This window comes from Chiloscyllium plagiosum, unplaced genomic scaffold (genome assembly GCF_037043375.1).
Source record: "Chiloscyllium plagiosum isolate Xiang-an unplaced genomic scaffold, Cpla_swu_hap1 HiC_scaffold_43, whole genome shotgun sequence".
Classification (NCBI taxonomy): Eukaryota; Metazoa; Chordata; class Chondrichthyes; order Orectolobiformes; family Hemiscylliidae; genus Chiloscyllium; species Chiloscyllium plagiosum.
The window spans coordinates 17,627,897-17,646,495 of NW_028270181.1; the positions used below are offsets into that span (position 1 = coordinate 17,627,897).

Below are 18,599 nucleotides of genomic sequence, written 5' to 3' on the forward strand. Positions count from 1 at the left end.
TCTTTCACTAAATAATGTAGTGCAGTACATTACTACCCTTCGACCAAAAAGTTGATAAATAGCTCATGTTCTCTAACTCATTACCTGTAGCTTCTCAGTATACCTATCTCCTTGACCATTCAGAGTTGGATTTACATTTCCCAGTCCTCTGACAGCAAATCATCAGGCCATACCTGTTTCAGTCAGACTTCTCAAAGAAAAGTGCTGCATTCTAAAAATCTGACTTAAAACTTACTGTTTTTCTTGGTACAAAAGGCAGCACCAACTCAATAACTGGAACAAATATTTATTGAGACAATTGAATTGTACTAGACACAAGTATAAATGTATTAAACTTATTTCTAAGCATTACAGTGAACATTCAGTACCAAAGGCAACCTTTCAAACTCAAAGTAATCTAATTCAAGTGTTGGTAATTAGTAAGTGTTATCAGGCACAAACAGTGGATAATATACTAAGCACTTCTATTGAGCTGCATTGGCACACTAACCTGTTCCATTCTGCATACTTTGACTATATCCATTATTTAAAGCAGTAATGTATGTATTAATAGGTTTCTGGGGATAGGTAATGCTAATTTGTAATTCCTACCATGCTGTACTATACATAATTCAGTGACTAGTTTTTAATAAACTACCATATAAAATGTGCATATTTATGAAAAACAATTCAATGCATTTTTAGAAAACAATTCCCATTCAGTACTGGTAGCCAGTTTTTATACACCTGTTAAAATATCACTTTGTAATTAAGGCAGTTAACCCACAAATATTACATGTTTTCCCTTTTTCTTTATCAATTAAGTCAGTTTCAGAAATGTTGAGTTTCCAAACATTCATTTTGGTTGAATTCCAGATGACATGGCAATTATCCAAGCTTCAAATTGTTTTCTTGCGCTCATGTCCTGACTTGAAATTTTCCTGCTTTGGTGACATATTTTACACCTTTGAATGGTTTGTATCTTTCTCCATACATGTCCAGTCGATTCACTTTCAAGCCTAGGAAGGAAATAAAAAAAAAACTAAAAATTCTCATGACTGTAGAGTGTTGACCAATACTTTTGCAACTTAAATCCATGCAACTTTGTTATTATGACCTCCCCTCCATCGTAAAAGGAAAAGTGTGGATGTTCACCTGACGTTACATAATGTTCTGGTCAATTAACCTGTTCCTGTTGCATTTGAATATCCTGGCTTCAGCTGACCCATGGTAATAAATTTCACACCACAAATGCCCAGCAACGACTCTCTTCAAAAAGAGACAATTATCACTGAATCCCCCACGAACAAAACTCTTTGGTTACTATTGAGCAGAAACTCAACTGGACAAGCCACAAACACAGTGGTTCGGAATACTGCAGTGAGTAACTCAACTGATTTCCCAAAGCCTATCCATCATCTGCAAAGGTACAAGTCAACAGCATGCTCGAACAAATCCCACTTGCCTGGGTGAGTGCATCAGTAGCAGCAGTTTGTACCACCACCAAAAAGGCACTGCAGAAATTCAAAGATGCTTAGACAGCAACTTCAAAACATATCACTTCCATCTTTAAGGACAAGGGCAGCAGATACATAGGAATATCACCTGCAAGTACTCCTTCAAGACACTCAGCAGCCTGATTTGGAAATATCACTACTCCTTCAAAGTCTTGGAATTCTCTCCTTAGCAGCTTTGTGGGTCAATTTACAGCATATGGACTGCACTGGGTCAAGGAGGCAGCTGACCTTGAAGGGCAACTAGAGACAGGCAGTAAATACTGGCCAGTCAGCAACACATGCATCCCACAAGTTATAAATTGCTACAAGCTACACACAACAGGTTGGGGCCAAGAGTACAAAGATAACCTTGTTAACTTTCATAATGTTTCATAAGAAAAAAAAACTTAATATGTCCAGACCCAGCTGGCAGTACTATAGAAGAGGCAAAAATGAACATATTCTATAATGTTACATGGAAACCTACTAAATTCAAGTCGATCATTCAATAAATCATGACTGATGATCAAGCTTACCCCCTCAATCCCACTCTCTCCTATTATCTCTTGATCCCTTTAGCTACAAGGGCTCTTTGAATATTCACTGTTTTGGCCTCAACTACTTGTACTGAATTCCATACTCATCTCTGGGTGATGAAATTTCTCATCAATTCTTAAAGTTTGCCACTTAAATATTGGTCCAAAATACTTCTCATCTATGACAAAATAATAATAATTACTGAAATGAGTAATTAAATGAGTACTTTCTTATTGTATTACAGACTCTGAGGAAACTGTTACAAAGGAACTGAATTTTCACTGAGATAATGTCCACGTCACCTTCCTCTAAATCATTCACATTTTGTTTCTACTTACTCAATCCGAGACCTTAAACATTAAAATTTTCATTAATTAGATTTTGTTTGGTCCTTGGTGCAGTTTTAACATTGTCAATATTTGATAATCTTCTCTGCGACTGAGGTTTCTTCCATTAAAATTATTTTTTGGCAGTTAGCATTTAAGTCTATTTCACCATCGGGTAATTTTCTTACACTTGGTAATTTTCAGTATTCAAAAATTTGCCCAGTTAGACATTTCAATGTATCTGTCTCTAAGTATTGAAGTATTTTAAGTGTACACATCAATCTTAAATCGTGCCATTCATAACCTCAAAGCATTTTATAGTCAGTGAAATACTTACTGAATTGTAATCATTGCATTTTGGAAACAGTCAATTCATAGACAGTAAGCTTGCAGTAACAACAATGTGAGAACAGCTCAATCAATGTCTGTTGATTGACTGAAATATTCAACAGGATACTAGGGATAATTTTTCTGCTCCTATTAGAAATTATGCCATGTTTCTTTGACAGCATCTCATCAGTACAGAATTCACTCAAGTCTCTGGAGAAAGTAGATGCAATTCCCAACACACAACACCATTGCCTATTAAAACTGCCATACAACAGCTTCAACTTTCCATTATCTCCTTTCAATACAAATTCAACTTCAATATTTTCCTTTCCCACCTTGTGTTACACGTACAGATGTGGAAAATTCCTTTCCAATAGGTGTATCACATTTACTACTAAGTTCTGAATTGTGACATGCAGCCATTTGCAAAAAAGTTTTAAAAACAAATCAGTGATCTTATATAATAAGATCCTTGCAGCACACCGCTGGTTGTTGGTCTCCAGTCTGGAAACATTTCACCACCACCTGCTGTCTCCTACCTTCACTGCCATTTTTATTACTGTCTTGTCAGCATTCTTTAAAGTCAATCCCACATTTTTTTCCTCACCTGATACAGCAAGTTGTTGGATTCGAAACTGAATGTTAATTGTTGGATTCTCTTCTGGTTTGGGTGCCCCAGATTGTAGGTTAACCAATCCCTTTAAAGTTGGTAACTTGGGCAAAGCAATTTTTCCAATATCCCAATTTAATACCTGGGAGAAAGCCACAGAATCACATCAAATTATTAAATCTGTCACTTCCCTCTGAGAAATTAAGTTAATCTTAAGGATTATTTTCAATATGTTTAAAATCTCATCAAATCTAACATTACATATTGCATAATAAAAATTACTCATGCTGGGACTTACCTTGGTAACTGGATCAAATGTGTAAATGCCCTGTGCTGCAGTCAGGGTCATATTAAGCACTCCTTTAGGCATATGAATAATCATTAGAACATTCTCCAATGTCTTTCCCATGGTCTGTTTTGGCCCAACCGTTACATCAAATCTCCCTGTAGATCCATTTTCTTTGAAACTGATGTTGTGTTTTACATAAACCGGTATTGCCACCAAGCTGAAAATACAAATCTTGACTAGTATGGTTTCAGATTCCAATTAATTTTTTTGAGATTTGGATTGGTTAACAGCAGCCAACAATTTTTTATTCAGAATCTGAAGTCTTAATCAAATTCCCCTTTAAACTTCAATTTTTCAGGGAATGGAAATAATAGAAGAACTCGGAGTAGGAATCTAGTCAATCCTGTTGGCTCAAATTTGACTTCCCATGTCTCCCTCCCAATAACCCTTCAGTCTCTAAATGTAAGAGAATTCTTAAGCTCAAGTAGGAGTCTGAGATAGGGATCCTAAATCTAAGTAAGCAGTGTGTGAGTTGGTGATGATAAATTGGGGACCATTACATCAGGGATGATGGTGGATAGGCAATAGCAGAGAGTGCAAATGGAAGAACTGCAACCATTTCTTCACGTGGACTAAAGTGAATCAGCTGAAGACTCGTTTATGTCATGCTGGGGACCACTGGAAGAGGCCAAGATGAGTCATCCACTTGTCACTTCTGGCTGAAGAATGTATGATTAACTAAGGAAGTTAAAGGTTGCATAAAAGTAAAAGTTAGTTGCGCAAAGATGGACGGCAGGTCAGAGGATTGGACAAAATGACAATGTCAAAATCAGCAAAGAATTATTTCAAGATTAAGGAGGGAAAAAACAGTACAAGAGAAAACCAGCCAGAGATGTTAAAGCAATTAGTAAGACATTACTCAGAAGTTAAAGTGAATAGTAGTCACAGAAGCTTAGAGTTGTATAGCTCTGAAAGTCTCTTTTTTCGGTCCAACTCGTACATTCAGACCAGATGTCTGAAATTAATCTAGTCCCATTTGTCTGCACTTGGTCCATATCACACTCAGCCTGTTCTATTCATGTACCCAACCAGATGCCTTTTAAATAGTACCAGCCTCCACTATTTCAGGCAGCTCATTCCATACATGCACCACCCTTTGTGCAAAAAAAGTTGCCCCATAAGTCCCTTTTAAATATTGCCCAGCTCACCTGAAACCAAGTCCTGTATTTTGGACTCCCTTTACCTGGGGAAAGGTCCTTGGCTATTAACCTTTTCCATGATTTATAAACCTCTGTCAGGTCAACCATCAGCCTCAGATGATACAGGGAAAATAGCCCCAGCCTCTCCCTGTAGCTCAAACTCTCCAGCCTCACCAACTTTGTAAATCTTTTCTGCACCCTTTCAGTGTGTGAGTTGGTGACAACATCTTTCCTCTAGCAGGGAAACCAGAATTGAATGCAGTATTTCAAAACTGGCCTAACCCATGTTCTGCACAGCCACAAAATGACATCCCAGCTTCTATACTCAATTCTCTGACCAATAAAGGCAAGTGTAGCAAATATCTTCTTCACTACCCTGTCTACCTGTGACTCCACCTTCAAGGAACTATGAACCTGCACCCCAAGGTCTCTTTGTTCAGTAATGCTTCCCAGGACCCTACCATGAGGTGTACAAGTCATGTCCTGATTTGCCTTACATCTAGATGAAACTCCATCTGCCATTCCTCGACCCACCTGATCAAGCTCCTGTTATACTGAGATAACCTTCTTCACTGTCCACTAATTTTAGTATCATCTGCAAACTTACTAACTGTACTTCCTATTATTAAAGTGTAAATCATTCATCTAAATGATGAAAAACAGTGGACCCAGCTCCGATCCTTGCAGCACACCGCTGGTTGTTGGCCTCCAGTCTGAAAACACTTCACCACCACCTGCTGTCTCCAACCTTCAAGCCAATTTTGTATCCAAATGGCAGGCTCTCCCTAGGTTGCACATAACCCAACCTTGATAACCAGTCTACTACATGGAACCTGTAGAATGCCTCGTTTAAGTCTTCCCTGGGTGTGTTACATTGACAGAGTGGGGTCAGTCTGCTCTTCCCTGTGTGTTACATTGACAGAGTGGGGTCATCCAGTGTGCTGCCTTCAATCTTCTTTGACACTTCGAAAAACTCATTAGTGAGACACGATTTCCGACTCTCAAAGCCATGTTGACTATCCCGAATCAGTCCTTACTTTCCTAAATACATGTAAATGCTGTCTAAAATTCTATATAAACAGGCAGATCAGAGGAGAAATTAGATTAATTTCAGAGATAAGGGACTTGTCTTACAAGAAAAGCTTAAGCAGTTCAGGCCTATACTCTTTGGAGATTAGAAGAACGAGAGATCTAATTCAGGCATAAAAAGATGCTAAAGGAGATTGACAAAGCTGACGTAGAAAGGAAGTTTCCACATAAGGCAATCTAGAAAGAGGTTTTAGGATAAGGGATAGCAGATTGAAAACAGAGGAGGAAAACTTACTTCTCTCAAAAGAGTTGCAAGTGTGTGGAATTCCTTACCTCCGAGGGGAGTGGATACTGGGACATGGAATATATTTAAGGACTAAATGGACAGATTTCTAATTAGAAATGGACTGAAGGATTATGGAGAACAGGCAGGTAAGTGGAGCTGAGGCTGAGATGACATCAGCCATGATTATAAAAGACAGAATAGGCTTGAGGGGCTAAGTTGCCTACTTCTCCTAGTTTTTATGTTTTTACACAGTTATGACAACACTTCCTTACAATTATACTGGATTTTTCTTGCAATCAACATCAACATTCCATTTGTATTCCTGATTACTTGCATTCCAAAGTTGTGAATCATGCACTAGGGCACCCAGTAATTCCAAGTCTATTATTGGGACATCATTTATCATTACTTTCCAATTTGAGTACATATCCAGTATTCCTATTATCTATCATCGACCACTTAAGCAGCTATATAAACTGCGATGAATATTAACTTCAGCAAACAAGTTTTTATATGGAACCCGAGTGAATGCCTTCTGTAAATCCACTTTTACCACATCAATGGGTTTTCCTGTGTCACTCCTACCTCTTTTTAATTCTCCTATTCAAGTCTTGTCCACTACTTTGTCCCACTTGACTTTCAAAACCACCACTATCTTTCCATTCTCAATCATTTGGTGTTTTGACTCTAGCCTGCCCTCTAAGAACTTTTATATTTATACCTTTACCACTGTAAAATATTTAAAGTAGGAGCCTTATAAAGCAAAATTAGGACCCTTACTGCAAAACAGTATTAGGGCAACATGGCCAAAAGCTTGGTGAAAAATCTAAATGAGATTTTAGTTGCTTTGGCTTGACTTGATGAAGCTACTTTCTCCTCATACAAATTTGTCTCAAATAACTCTGTTTCCTCCTGATCTGGTATTTTTCTACTTCATTATAATAACAGAGGCATCATTATAATAACAGAGGCATTTTACAGTCAGCACTCCATCTAACATGGAAGTTAGAGTTGAGAAGGAAGAATTTGAGTGTCGGGCCAACCTGAAAACTACTCAAACCATTTCATTTGGAAGCCTGAGCTTCAAAGAGAAAAATTCAAACCAGTTTGAGCATTTTATTTTTCATTGCTGATGAACTGACCAAAATGCTGAAATCTTCCAATTCTCAAGATACCACCTGCCAGTATCAAGTTTAATTTATCAATATTGAACATTAGTTGGCAATCCTAATAATATCAAAGGAATACCCAGAAATTGCTGACTGCATCCTATCTGTAGCTTTCCTATAAAACTAGTTAAGTACATCAGTTATTTCCTATTTCTTATCCAAGGATAGGCTTTTCTTAAACTGGTTAAATTTTCAAAAACGCAAAAAAACCCCTTACTTTTGAGAGCTGACATGGTAAGACATCAAACGGAAATTTCCATCTGGAGGAATGAATGACAGAACTCGCTCAGATTCCCATCTTTTAAAGCGTACACATGGATGGAAGCTGACATCATCTAGCAGCCTTGGATTCTACCATTGATGAAAATTAGGGTGCACTTTTAGGCATGAGTAATTAGTGTTTGAAGATTTAAATGAATGAAGTAAACTGAAGAACTTTATTAAATGTTTAAATTAGCAGATTATGGATGCAGTTAAGGGATCTCTCAGCTTCTGTGAATTAAGTAAATATAGTACTTACCATAAAGGAAAGGGTGAGGTCTGGCATTCCAGTTAGCTTGATGCAAGCATCGATAACACCCTGGATTTCAGCAAAGACCGTTGATCCTAGCACAAAAATAAACTAGCAAACCTAAAACTACTTAAAATGTAAGAGTATTTTGTGCAAACTATTTACAAAACAAAATTACATATTGAAGACTTATGAGAAGTGTGTATGGAGTACTTTTTCCTTTAACTGAAATGGTTTTCTTTCTAATAGCTGTAAGATCTGATTGTATTCAGTGTAGCCAATAGTTTAAAATGAACTTGTTACCTGATTTGTCAATGATGGCATCAATTTCCTCCGTAACATCAAAATAAGCTTCATTATTTGTATATTTGACTCCTGCTCTTCGCCATGGGATATTGGACAATTGGCCCGTTGGAAGTTGATCTCCTACGTTACTGCTACCTAACAATTACAAACATAAGGCATAACCATCCATTTCTTGTGGTAGTGTAACGCTAATACTGGGATAAATCTGCACTCTACAAGATGGGTTTCTAAACAATGGAAAACACTCAACATTATAGTTCCTACACAATCCAAAGAGATATTTAAACTTTTCCGCATACTAAGCATTTTAATTAAGGAAATTGGACGAAGGACAAGGAAATCTTAGTTTGAGTACTTTTTGAACTGAAAGCTCCACTTGCTGGTGACGATAGTGCAGCTCCTCCTTCTTTTCCTCTCAGCTATGGAACCATGATGTGCATATTTTAGCAAGTTTCAACTGGGAAGCTGAAATGATTTTAAACAGCATTGTCATTTTCACTTATTAGATTAGATTACTTAGTGTGGAAACAGGCCCTTTGGCCCAACAAGTCCACACCGACCCGCTGAAGCGCAACCCACCCAGACCCATTCCCCTACATTTACCCCTGCACCTAACACTACGGACAATTTAGCATGGCCAATTCACCTACCTGCACATTTTTGGACTGTGGGAGGAAACCGGAGCACCCGGAGGAAACCCACGCAGACACGGGGAGAATGTGCAAACTCCACACAGTCAGTCGCCTGAGGCAGGAATTGAACCCGGGTCTCTGGCGCTGTGAGGCAGCAGTGCTAACCACTGTGCCACTGTGCCGCCCAACTGTGGCCAGTTACAGAAAGATAAGATGCGTGATCTTACAGATTGGCCACAGCATATAAGAATGCAATAAGGGCTTTTGTGGCAGTGTTAATGTGCCTACCTCTGAACCAGGAGGCCTGGTTTCAAGTCCCACCTGCTTCGGAAGTGTGTAACTTCTCTGTTCAGACTGATTTGAACAGATTATACTGGCTGTTTGAAGAAGCAATTCACCTGGTGCCACTTTCTCCTTGTAGGCCTACTCACCTTTCCATTCAGATCATTTCACAATTTCCCCTTGAATGCTTCTATTGAACATGCTTCCATGATATTCACAGACAGTGCATTCCAATCCTAACCACTCGCAACGTAAGAAAGCTTTGTCATATGTTGCCAGTTTTTTTCACAAGTACCAAAATTCTCAATCCTTTTATCAATGCCAACAGATTCTACATCTACTCTGTCCAAACACCTCATGATTGTGAATACTTGTCCATTTTCCTCTCAATTTTCTCTTTTCCCAGTTGAACTCTCTCTCAATATGTCCACATAACTCGTTCCTTATTGCTAGAACCATTTTGTGAATCTTTCCTGTACCCTGTCTATATCCTTCCCAAAGTATGACACTCAGAATTAAACCCAATACTCAAGATGAGGGAAATTGTGTTCAGCCATGATTTTGTACTCAATTCCTCTACTGATAAATCCAAGATGCCTTATTAACTGCACTTTCAACCTTCCTGCCACTTTAACTTTATTCAAAGTTTGTGAGAAGATTTGTAGCTCGGGTGCTCGTTGCTGTGGTGCACAGCAACGAGCACCCGAGCTACAAATCTTCTCACAAACTTTGAACACCTACGGGCGAGAGACGCTAAGACAAGCCAGGAAATGGGAATCCTGTGCTAACCGCCTAAGCACCACATACGAACAACTCCGGTTCCTGCATGAATGCCGAAAGAATCGAATCCTTCCACCAAGTGTCAGGTTCAGACCGCCAGTCAACAACCCACAAGCCAGAGACACAGCCAGACAGATTTTCCAGCTCGGCGAACAGAACCACAGCAACTTTAACTTTATCTACAGAAATCAGTAAAGGTAAAGTCACCATAGTAGCATAGGGCTGATCTCTCATGAAAGAAATGACTAATGGTGAGATAACCAGAGGGTCACCATGCCTTAGGTGAGGTTGAGAATGTGGGGCCTTCATGGTAGCTCAACTGGTGCATTAATTGAGCCTGTGTTGTTGTTGTCACTCTGCATTGCAAACCAGACAACTGACCTCCACATTTCTACAAATCTGTCAACCTCCTTCAGCACCCTTTTTAAAATTCTATTTTTAAACGACCCATTCACGATCTTTCCAAAATGAATCACTTCTCACTTTACTACATTTCCTGAAAGCCATGTCCATTGGAGGTTTGGCATGACCCTCCTCTCAGTTCATTATAAAACTAAATTTTGTGTCATTGTCAAATTCTGAAATTGTGCCCTGGTATAAGTTATTCATATACACCAGGAAGAATATGACACTTAACATCAACCCCTGGGGCATTCCAATGTAACCTTTCTCCAGTTTGCAAAACATCCATTAACCACTTCCATACTTCATCCTGTTCCCTGGCTAACATCTTCCAACTCAGGCTTGCTGTAATGTTCCAGTGAAGCTGGAAGACCGTTACATCATTTTCCACTTGGGGACCCTTCTGGTCTCAATAGAATTCAATAACTTTAGGGCTGGAGCTCTTTCATATTCTGACCCCAACACCCCACACCAGGTTATGTTATCACATAGTCTGCTATTACACACAACCCATAGCTAGCCACTAACAGTCCCCATTAATAGCTATTCATGCTGCTAGCCAGATCATTGTCCATTCCTTTGTCTGTCCAACTGTTCATCCCCATCTTCGGACTCGTTTCTCACCTATCGTTTACTCTTTACCCCCCACCTTATCTTCTGCGTATTAACAGACATTTTCCCATCAGATCGGAGGAAAGGTCACTCAACCGAAAATGTTAACTGATGTCTGTCCATAAATGATGCCAGTACCTGCTGACGTTTTTCAGAAATTTCTGGTTTTATTTCCATTGACAGGAAACAGCAGTGGTTATTCAGCTAGTTTTGAATATATATTGTCACTGTTGCTATTATTTCATGAGCTCTTCACTTTACTGAGGTTTGTTGCATGGGGGTCAATTTGACATACACTGTACATGGACATCCAAAAGCATATCAGTGTTACGATAAGCATGATCCGTATCTCCAATCTGTTGATGGTCCATGTGTGTATGCCCATTGCTCAACACCAAAGTTGGCATAAAGGTGCAGATTTAGAATCTTACAGTACAGGAGGAGATTGGTCAGTCTACACCTCTTAAAGATCAATTTGATTTAGTCTCATACATCAGCCTTTTCTCAATAACCTCATAACTAGGTCCTCTTCGAATATGCCTGCTAATTGTACATACAGAATCTATGACTCAGGTAATATATTCCAAATCTCAACATGGAAAGGAGTGTCTTAATTCCTCTTCAGTTGTTTTGTAAATTCTTACTTTTGTGACTTTGGCTAACAGGCCCACGTGCCAGAGAAAAAGTTTCTTCCTAGTTTCAAAAAGAATCCTCATACTTCTGAACACCATTCTTTTGATGAGGTAGAAGAACCAATTCTTACCCGTAATAGTGTTAACAACAGAACGAAGAATTGTAGGAGGTTTAATTAATTCTTTTAAGATATTGGATTCAGTAGCCAATGGAAAACCATTATCCAACATTTCTTCCAGAAGTTCATACACGATAACAACATTATCCTTAATTGAAGCCTCAGAGCATTCTCCAAAATAGTCCTGAAGAACAACATGATAATGCATTTTTAAAAATTAAACTATTTGTGTCACACTGAAGATTCTGAACAATATGCATTTATGGGACATTTTACAGCCTCAGGCCCACCCAATATCATTTATAGCTATCAACTACTTTTTAAACAACTGCAGTCACTTTTGGGTCAGAAATCTGTACACTGTAAATCATGTCTTACATGATAATGGTCCAACAGGTTTAAGTGGAAGTATACTAGCTTATGGAGCGCTGCTCCGAAAGCTAGTGTGCTTCCAATTAAACCTGTTGGACTATAACCTGGTGTTGTGAGATTTTTAACTTTGCACACCCCAGTCCAACACTGGCATCTCCAAATCATGACTACATAATAATGGTGTTGCTTAAGCTGAAATGATTCCCCTTCTCTTTGTGACAGTGCCAAAAGGATCTTATGTCCTCCTGAGAAGGTAGGCAGGAGCTCCATTTCCTCTCCTCTCAGGCACCCTCGCTTCAACAATGTGTACAGTTCTCCCTGAATAGGTGTCTCAAGGAATCAAGGGATTTGGGAGCATTTTGGGAAGTTTAGTTAAGCCCAAGAGGGCTGTATCGAACGCTGAAGCAGGCTCGAATGGCTACACGGTCTCTTGTATTCCAGTGTCAGCCTTGAATTTTGCACTCAAGTCTCTGGAGGGGGACTTGAAGCCAACAATCGCCCGACTCCCACCCAGGCCCTAGCTGACACACGTTCAATGTTCAGTGCAACATAAATATATTCCCCAAATAAGATTCTCCAGCAAATAGATTCACTTCGCGTCGAAATACAATGACAGACGCCGAAGCTCGTCTGGTTTACATCGAGACACTTTTTATTCCCCCCCCCCCAATAATGTGTGAGCGTGCATGGACAAACCTGCAAAGTTTCTGCCACTCGATGGAGAAACTCAATTACAAATAGAGGAGGCACTTCGGACTGAATGACAGCAACAAAGAAGATCTTGTCTCTGTAGGTGCTGACCAAGTAGTGGTGGGGTGTGGGGATAACCGGGGGCACATTATCCGCCTCCCCGGCTTTCTCCTGGGCCTCGAAGAAATAGTCACAGACCGACCGGCTCACCACACTCTTCCAGTGTTTCTCCAGAAAGATATCGCCGGTGCTGTTGATGAGAAACAGGCTATGGATCATTTTGTTCTTGGCTCGCCCCACCAGTTAGTTTCTGTCCAGTTAAACGGTGAAGCGGTGTTGCCCGGACACACGGACGGCCTCACCGACATCGACTCAGTCCGTCCAAGAGCAGCCTCGGGAATATGGCGGCGGCACCGCCGGAAGCAGCTCCTGGTAACAGAAAACAACACATTTTCAAGGATTGTAAACGGATCACCGCAAGCAAGTCCTGCACGAGAAAATGGATTGGGGGGTTGGGGAGAGAGAAAGGATATATTTACTGCTAGCCCAATTGGAAGCAGGTTTGTTTTACTAATTCCAGTGCATATAAACGAAAGAGACAACAACGGGTCACTTTACCGTAAAATGTCACGCCCCGTGACTACAAGGAACTCTATTAATGGTCCTTGCTCGTCCCTTGAGTTCTGAGGAAGGGTCACCGGATCCAAAACATTAACTTTGATTTAGAATCATAGAGTTGGACAGCACGAAAACAGACCCTGCAGTCCAACCCGTCTATGCCGATGAGAAATCCTAAATGAATCTCGTCCCATTTGCCAGCATTTGGCCCATATCCCTCTAAATCCTATTCGTATACCCATCCCAAAGCCATTTAAATGTAGTAATTGTACCAGCCTACACCACTTCCTCTGGCAGCACATTGCATACACACACCGTCCTCTGCATGGAAAAGTCCCTTAGATCTCTTTTAAATGTTTCCCTTCTCTCCCTAAACCTATGCCCACTAGTTCTGGACTCCCCCAGGGAAAAGATCCTGTCTATTTATCCTATCCATGCCCCTCATGATTTTATAAACCTCTATAAGGTCACCCCCCTCAGTCTCCAACACTCCAGGGAAAACAGCCCCAGACTATTCAACCTCTCCCTGTAGCTCAAACCCTCCAACCCTGGCAACATCCTTGTGAATCTTTCTTGAACCTTTTCAAGTTTCACAACATCTTTCCTGTAGGGGAGGGAGACCAGAACTACAGACAATATTCCGAAAGTGGCCCAACAGCCACAACATGATTTCTCAACTCCATGCTCTGACCGGTAAAGGAAAGCATACCAAACACCACCTTCACTATCCTATTGACCTGCGACTCATTCTCTTCATAAATGCTGCCTGAGCTTTTCCAGCAGCTTCTATTTCGTGTCCTTTGCTTGGTCAGGATGTACTTTTGGGTTTTCAGAATTATTACAGGCCATTCAGCTGGTTGTTGCTCCAAACAACTTTGTGACTCTATGACTTCGTATATCTATGGATTTTCTTTGTTCGCATCATCTCATAAAATAAATAACAAGTTGTTAACAGTCCTGTGATATTTTTCTTTCTGACTCGCTCACATATCTAATACCTGAAAACTGCTGCAGAATAATTCTGGAAATTTGACAAACCTACGTTTCACTCGCTACTTTACAGCCTGTCATTGCTTGCGGCTGGCGAGTGCTTCTAGACTGCGTAAAATATTCAACAACATATTTCATATCATGAACTTGAATGGTCAATTTCACCAGCATGATCGGCTGCTGCTATTTTTACATCTTGGACTTCCCCACGTGATGATCTGCCTAGTCCGCATGCGCATTGCCATACTTGGTCCACCCGTATCGTTTCTCCGAGGCACTTCCTCTGAGCGTCCACATCCTTCCCCTGTTCCGCGCATCGACGTCCCTCCGCTCCTCCTCCTCCCACTCCCTCACTCACCATTCGACGCAGCAGCCGAACCACTTTCCACGCGCCGCCTCTCCACTGTCGTTCCCATCCTCATTTGCATGTTCCCAGTCCGGTCCCGCCCCTCTCCCGTGAGACCCAACCCCAACCAGACCACAGTTTTCGCTCCGCCCCCTAGCCCCGCTCTTTTCCCCATCTCGCCCCGCCCCACGCTCTTTCCCCAACCGCACGTTTTGACTCCAGCAGAGACCTCCCTGTCCCTTGTCTTCATCCCGCGCTTATCACCCCTTCCTCGCGCGACTCTGTTCCACTACTAGCGCGCGGCGTGACTTGAGAAGCAATGGCAACGGATGGGCCTCAACCGGCGAAAAAAATCAAACTGCAGCACAATTCCCTCAGGTAAATAGAAACGCCCAACCATGAAAAGAAAGTGCCTGATCTTTCGATTAATGTTTAAACGGTGACTGTTGATGATTTGAACCCGTACTCCCCCCGAACGCGTGTTTAAAGATTTTCATTCATTGTCAGAAAAGAAAGTCGATCAGAAGACAAGCCTTTCCATGACGAACACGAAACGTTTGAAATGGGTGTCTACCACACCGTGCTTTTGCAGCAATTTTAAGGCAGCAGGTTGCACTTCAAAGTTGTTCTTTAGTCCGATTTGTACACGTAACCCTTTCCTTTTGAAAAAGCCGATCTGCTTTTGTGGTGGTTTAAGTTGTTGCTGAGATTTTTGGTGGACTCTGTTTGTACTTGTGCTCTTTATTGGAAACCTAACCACGTTGGTCAGACTCCTTACTGTTGGACTTTTACTTAGTCTTCCCTTGCTGTGCTCAAGGTCACAAAGCAGTCCAAGCCACCTTTCACGTTGGAAAAAAAATGCTTCAAATACTACGAAAGGCACTGACTGTTTGAAGCATTTAAAAAAAAAGTGGTTTCAATTCACCTTTAATGTGTCAAAATTGCAGCTCATGAAACTCCACACTCACTGAATAGTAATTAATAACTGAGCTCCCCCACCGTCCTGGCTAGTACTAACTATCCTTGGACAAAATAGACTTGGACAGCTTTACAATGCAAGCGCAGTCAAGTGCCTGCGGCTCTTGTCCTCACTGCTTGTTCCACAAGCGCGATTATCGCTTGCTCGATCTCAACGTCCGTGTCCTGCTTCACAAAAGTCAATTTTCATCCGGATTTGCGATTTGCCCCACTAGACTATTCCTTTAATTTCGTGAAGACCACGAACTTATTTATTAAGCGCATCGCGGTTTGCTGACTTGTGATCTTTCTATTCTGTTTGCTTTTGATTTCATTTAGAAACTATGCTTTGTCTATTTCAGCTTCAGTGTTTAGCATCACAGAATATGAAGGAAAATTAGATTTTTATTTATGGTAACTAACATTTATCATTTTTTATTCATGGGTGGGATGAGTCTGGGGAATTCGCTGGTTCACAAATCTGAGGAGTTTCATCGTAAACCGAGGTAACAATTTGTCACAATGAAACGATCTACATAATCGTATAGGAAATGCAAATTCCTAACTAACTCAGTTTCAGTCTTCCGTCTTTTTTTATTCAATTTGCTCAATGTTAACTAAAATTGACACAAGTTGTCTTTTTAAATCTGATGATTGTAAACATTATTTAATCACAAAGATTTTTCTACATTTTTTTGCTTCCTAATTTTTGTGTTTTTTCTCCCATTTATTATTTCTTGGGATGTGGGCCTTGCTGGCAAGGCTGTCAATTAATGCCCATCTCTAATTTCCTGTGAACTGAGGCTGTTCACTGAGGTTGAAAGGGCGGTTAAAAATCAGCAATGCTGTTGAGAGTCAAATGTAGGCACTTGTTCAGGGCAGTTGACTTCTACCTCACGTGGTGGCAAAGTGTTAGCCTAGGCTTCTGGGTTACTTGTCTAGTGGCAATAATACTCTGCCACCATTCTTCTTCATGATTTTTGTCAAAAATATTAGTGTAGATGTGGCACTGAAATTATATAGGCCTCTCATTTGACAATTTCCTGAGTGCTGTGTTCTGTTTGTTTACTCAAGGTGTAAGTGATAGATTAAAGCCCTGGAGGTTGAGTTGTTGTGAAACTTGACATTTTCAGTCTTGTAGTAAGAGAGTTGGTACTATGGCTATAGTTATGAAATGATATAGAAAGATATCGAGTGTAACCTCATGGTAGCTCAGAAATTGCAGTGAGGGGAATAGACTAAAGTGGTGCTGGAAAAGCACAGCAGTTCAGGCAGCATCCGAGGAGCAGTAAAATCGACGTTTCAAGCAAAAGCCCTTCACCAGGATTACAGACAGAGAGCCTGAAGGGTGGAGAGTGAGGGGAATAGACTTGTCTGTAGTGTTGTGTCGGTGAAGACATTGAAAGACTTAAGACTTGATATTTTGCCAAGGTTTTCCTAAATGATTGGGCTACATTGGGTCAAGTTTGTACTTGTGCTGTGATTTCTGCTGGTCGAGTGGCGACTAAGGCTTAAAAGCAAAATACTCTGTTGAATGCTGGAATTCTGAAAGATAAGCACAGAAAATGCTGTTTTGAAGAAGGGTCATTATTATAATCTCAAAATATGAACTCTGTTTCTGTGTCCACAGATGTACAGCCAAAGCCCCATTTTTACACAATGCAGCAAATCTTGATTGTTAAAAAGATCTTTTTCCAATTTAGTCCACAGTCAAAAAAATACAGAAAATTAAATAGACATGGTCCTTACACTATAATGGAATTTAAACCCAAATCCAAATTTTTGTCCATACTATTAATTTCTAATAATGTGGTTTCCCATTATAACGTATGTTGTAATCAGCTTGTGTCAATGGGAATACAGTGGATATTCTTACAACAGTACACAATCAGTATAAAAATGTCTTTTAAAAGAGATGCTCCATTAGCTTATTTATTGAATTACATTAAATTTGCCTAGATACGAAAACAAATTTAATTGCCTGGATTTTTCTGCAGTAGTTCAGCATTTGTCATTGTTACTGCACTGGAATAGACAGCAACTTGACATGTGTACATTAAGGCAGAAATCCAAAAGTTGCTTTCAATGGTTCTACTGTTAGTGGGTGTGTTTTGTGACCGTGGAAATCAATTGAACTGAAAAACTCTTCTACCTTTGTACTCTGTTAAAACCCATTTAAAATTTACACTTGGGGGAAAAAAAATGACGTGTTTTGCTAATCAGCCTGTTTAGAGATGGAGTAGGTCAGACTTGAACCACAGCCTCCTGGTGCAGGGGTAGGGACACTACCACTGCACCATAAGAGGTGAATGAGGTGGAGGTGGGTTTTGGAAGAGTACTTCGTAATGACTGCTAAATGTCCTCAACAGCATTGAAAAACTAATGATGTCAACAAATAAACTTTTAGATTGAATTTGGCACTAGATTTAAAGTAGATCAAAGAGAAGATTCAATATTTAGATTACTCAGTGTGGAAACTGGCCCTTTGGCCCAACAAGTCCACACCAACCCTCTGAAGAGCAACCCACCCAGACCCATTCCCCAACATGTACACCTACACCTAATACTATGAGCAATTTAGCATGGCCAATTCACCTAAGCTGCACATCTTTGGACTGTGGGAGGAAACCGGAACACCCGGAGGAAACCCACGCAGGCATGTGGAGAATGTGCAAATTCTGCACAGGCAGGTTTGCAGCCAGTTTTCTTCAAAGTCAGCAGCTTTACTTTGCTGACCATAAAATTTGGTTCATATTGTAATTTTGCAAAGGTATTGATGTTAACTGGCATGTGGCAAAATGTTGAAATTAAGGCTGAATCCTTGTAGAAAAATGTCGAGGATTTCCACCCTGTCTCTGTATCAAGCTGTAATTGGCAGTAAATGATTATAGAAAACTGGATAAAATTGATATAAAGCAAAAAATGCTGGCAATACATTGAAGGCCTCTTTGTATCTCAAGTGAGAAGTAGATATCTTCAAGGTTGACTGTATCAGAAAGATCGACAGCTGACAACCTGACCAGTGTTGGTGTACCTGCTGTGTACTGTAATCAATTTTTGCAGCATATTTATTGTTATTTAATTATACCGCATATCTTGT

The 18,599-nt window shown here is 40.3% G+C and overlaps 2 protein-coding genes across 6 annotated transcripts in view; one reads left to right on the plus strand and one right to left on the minus strand.

The window, feature by feature from the left end:
- Positions 1-270: 270 nt before the first annotated feature.
- LOC122541853 (AP-3 complex subunit mu-1) lies at positions 271-14,364 on the minus strand. 2 transcript variants are annotated; one of them, XM_043678916.2, is made up of 9 exons: positions 14,249-14,364; positions 12,595-13,017; positions 11,539-11,710; positions 8,065-8,202; positions 7,771-7,856; positions 7,468-7,601; positions 3,577-3,784; positions 3,276-3,420; positions 271-998 (listed from the first exon to the last, which is right to left on the minus strand). In XM_043678916.2, the coding sequence occupies exons 2-9, from the start codon at positions 12,865-12,867 to the stop codon at positions 898-900; spliced, it is 1,257 nt and encodes a 418-aa protein (XP_043534851.1). In that variant the 5' UTR covers positions 12,868-13,017; positions 14,249-14,364; the 3' UTR covers positions 271-897. The 2 variants fall into 2 exon arrangements, with proteins under 2 accessions (XP_043534851.1, XP_043534850.1); XM_043678915.2 differs by lacking the exon at positions 14,249-14,364 and adding an exon at positions 13,207-14,137.
- A 289-nt stretch (positions 14,365-14,653) lies between these two features.
- Positions 14,654-18,599, plus strand: part of LOC122541855 (adenosine kinase-like) — a 266,202-nt gene continuing 262,256 nt past the window's right edge. Inside the window, exon 1 of one of the 4 annotated variants that reach the window (XM_043678926.2) lies at positions 14,654-14,920. In XM_043678926.2, coding sequence (XP_043534861.1) covers positions 14,862-14,920 — 59 coding nt within the window. In that variant the 5' untranslated portion in view covers positions 14,654-14,861. The remainder of the gene's footprint in view (positions 14,921-18,599) is intronic. The other 3 variants (XM_043678928.2, XM_043678923.2, XM_043678924.2) reach the window with 3 other exon arrangements.

What these genes read in the sequence shown, in the direction of transcription:
- LOC122541853 (XM_043678916.2), bottom strand. Translation starts at nt 12,867, where the DNA reads ATGATCCATAGCCTGTTTCTCATCAACAGCACCGGCGATATCTTTCTG. An exon ending in GAGTGGCAGAAACTTTGCAG is followed by an intron (nt 11,711 to 12,594) that starts GTTTGTCCATGC and finishes GTTGTTCTTCAG; the next exon opens with GACTATTTTGGAGAATGCTC. An exon ending in ACCTCACCCTTTCCTTTATG is followed by an intron (nt 7,602 to 7,770) that starts GTAAGTACTATA and finishes CATCAATGGTAG; the next exon opens with AATCCAAGGCTGCTAGATGA.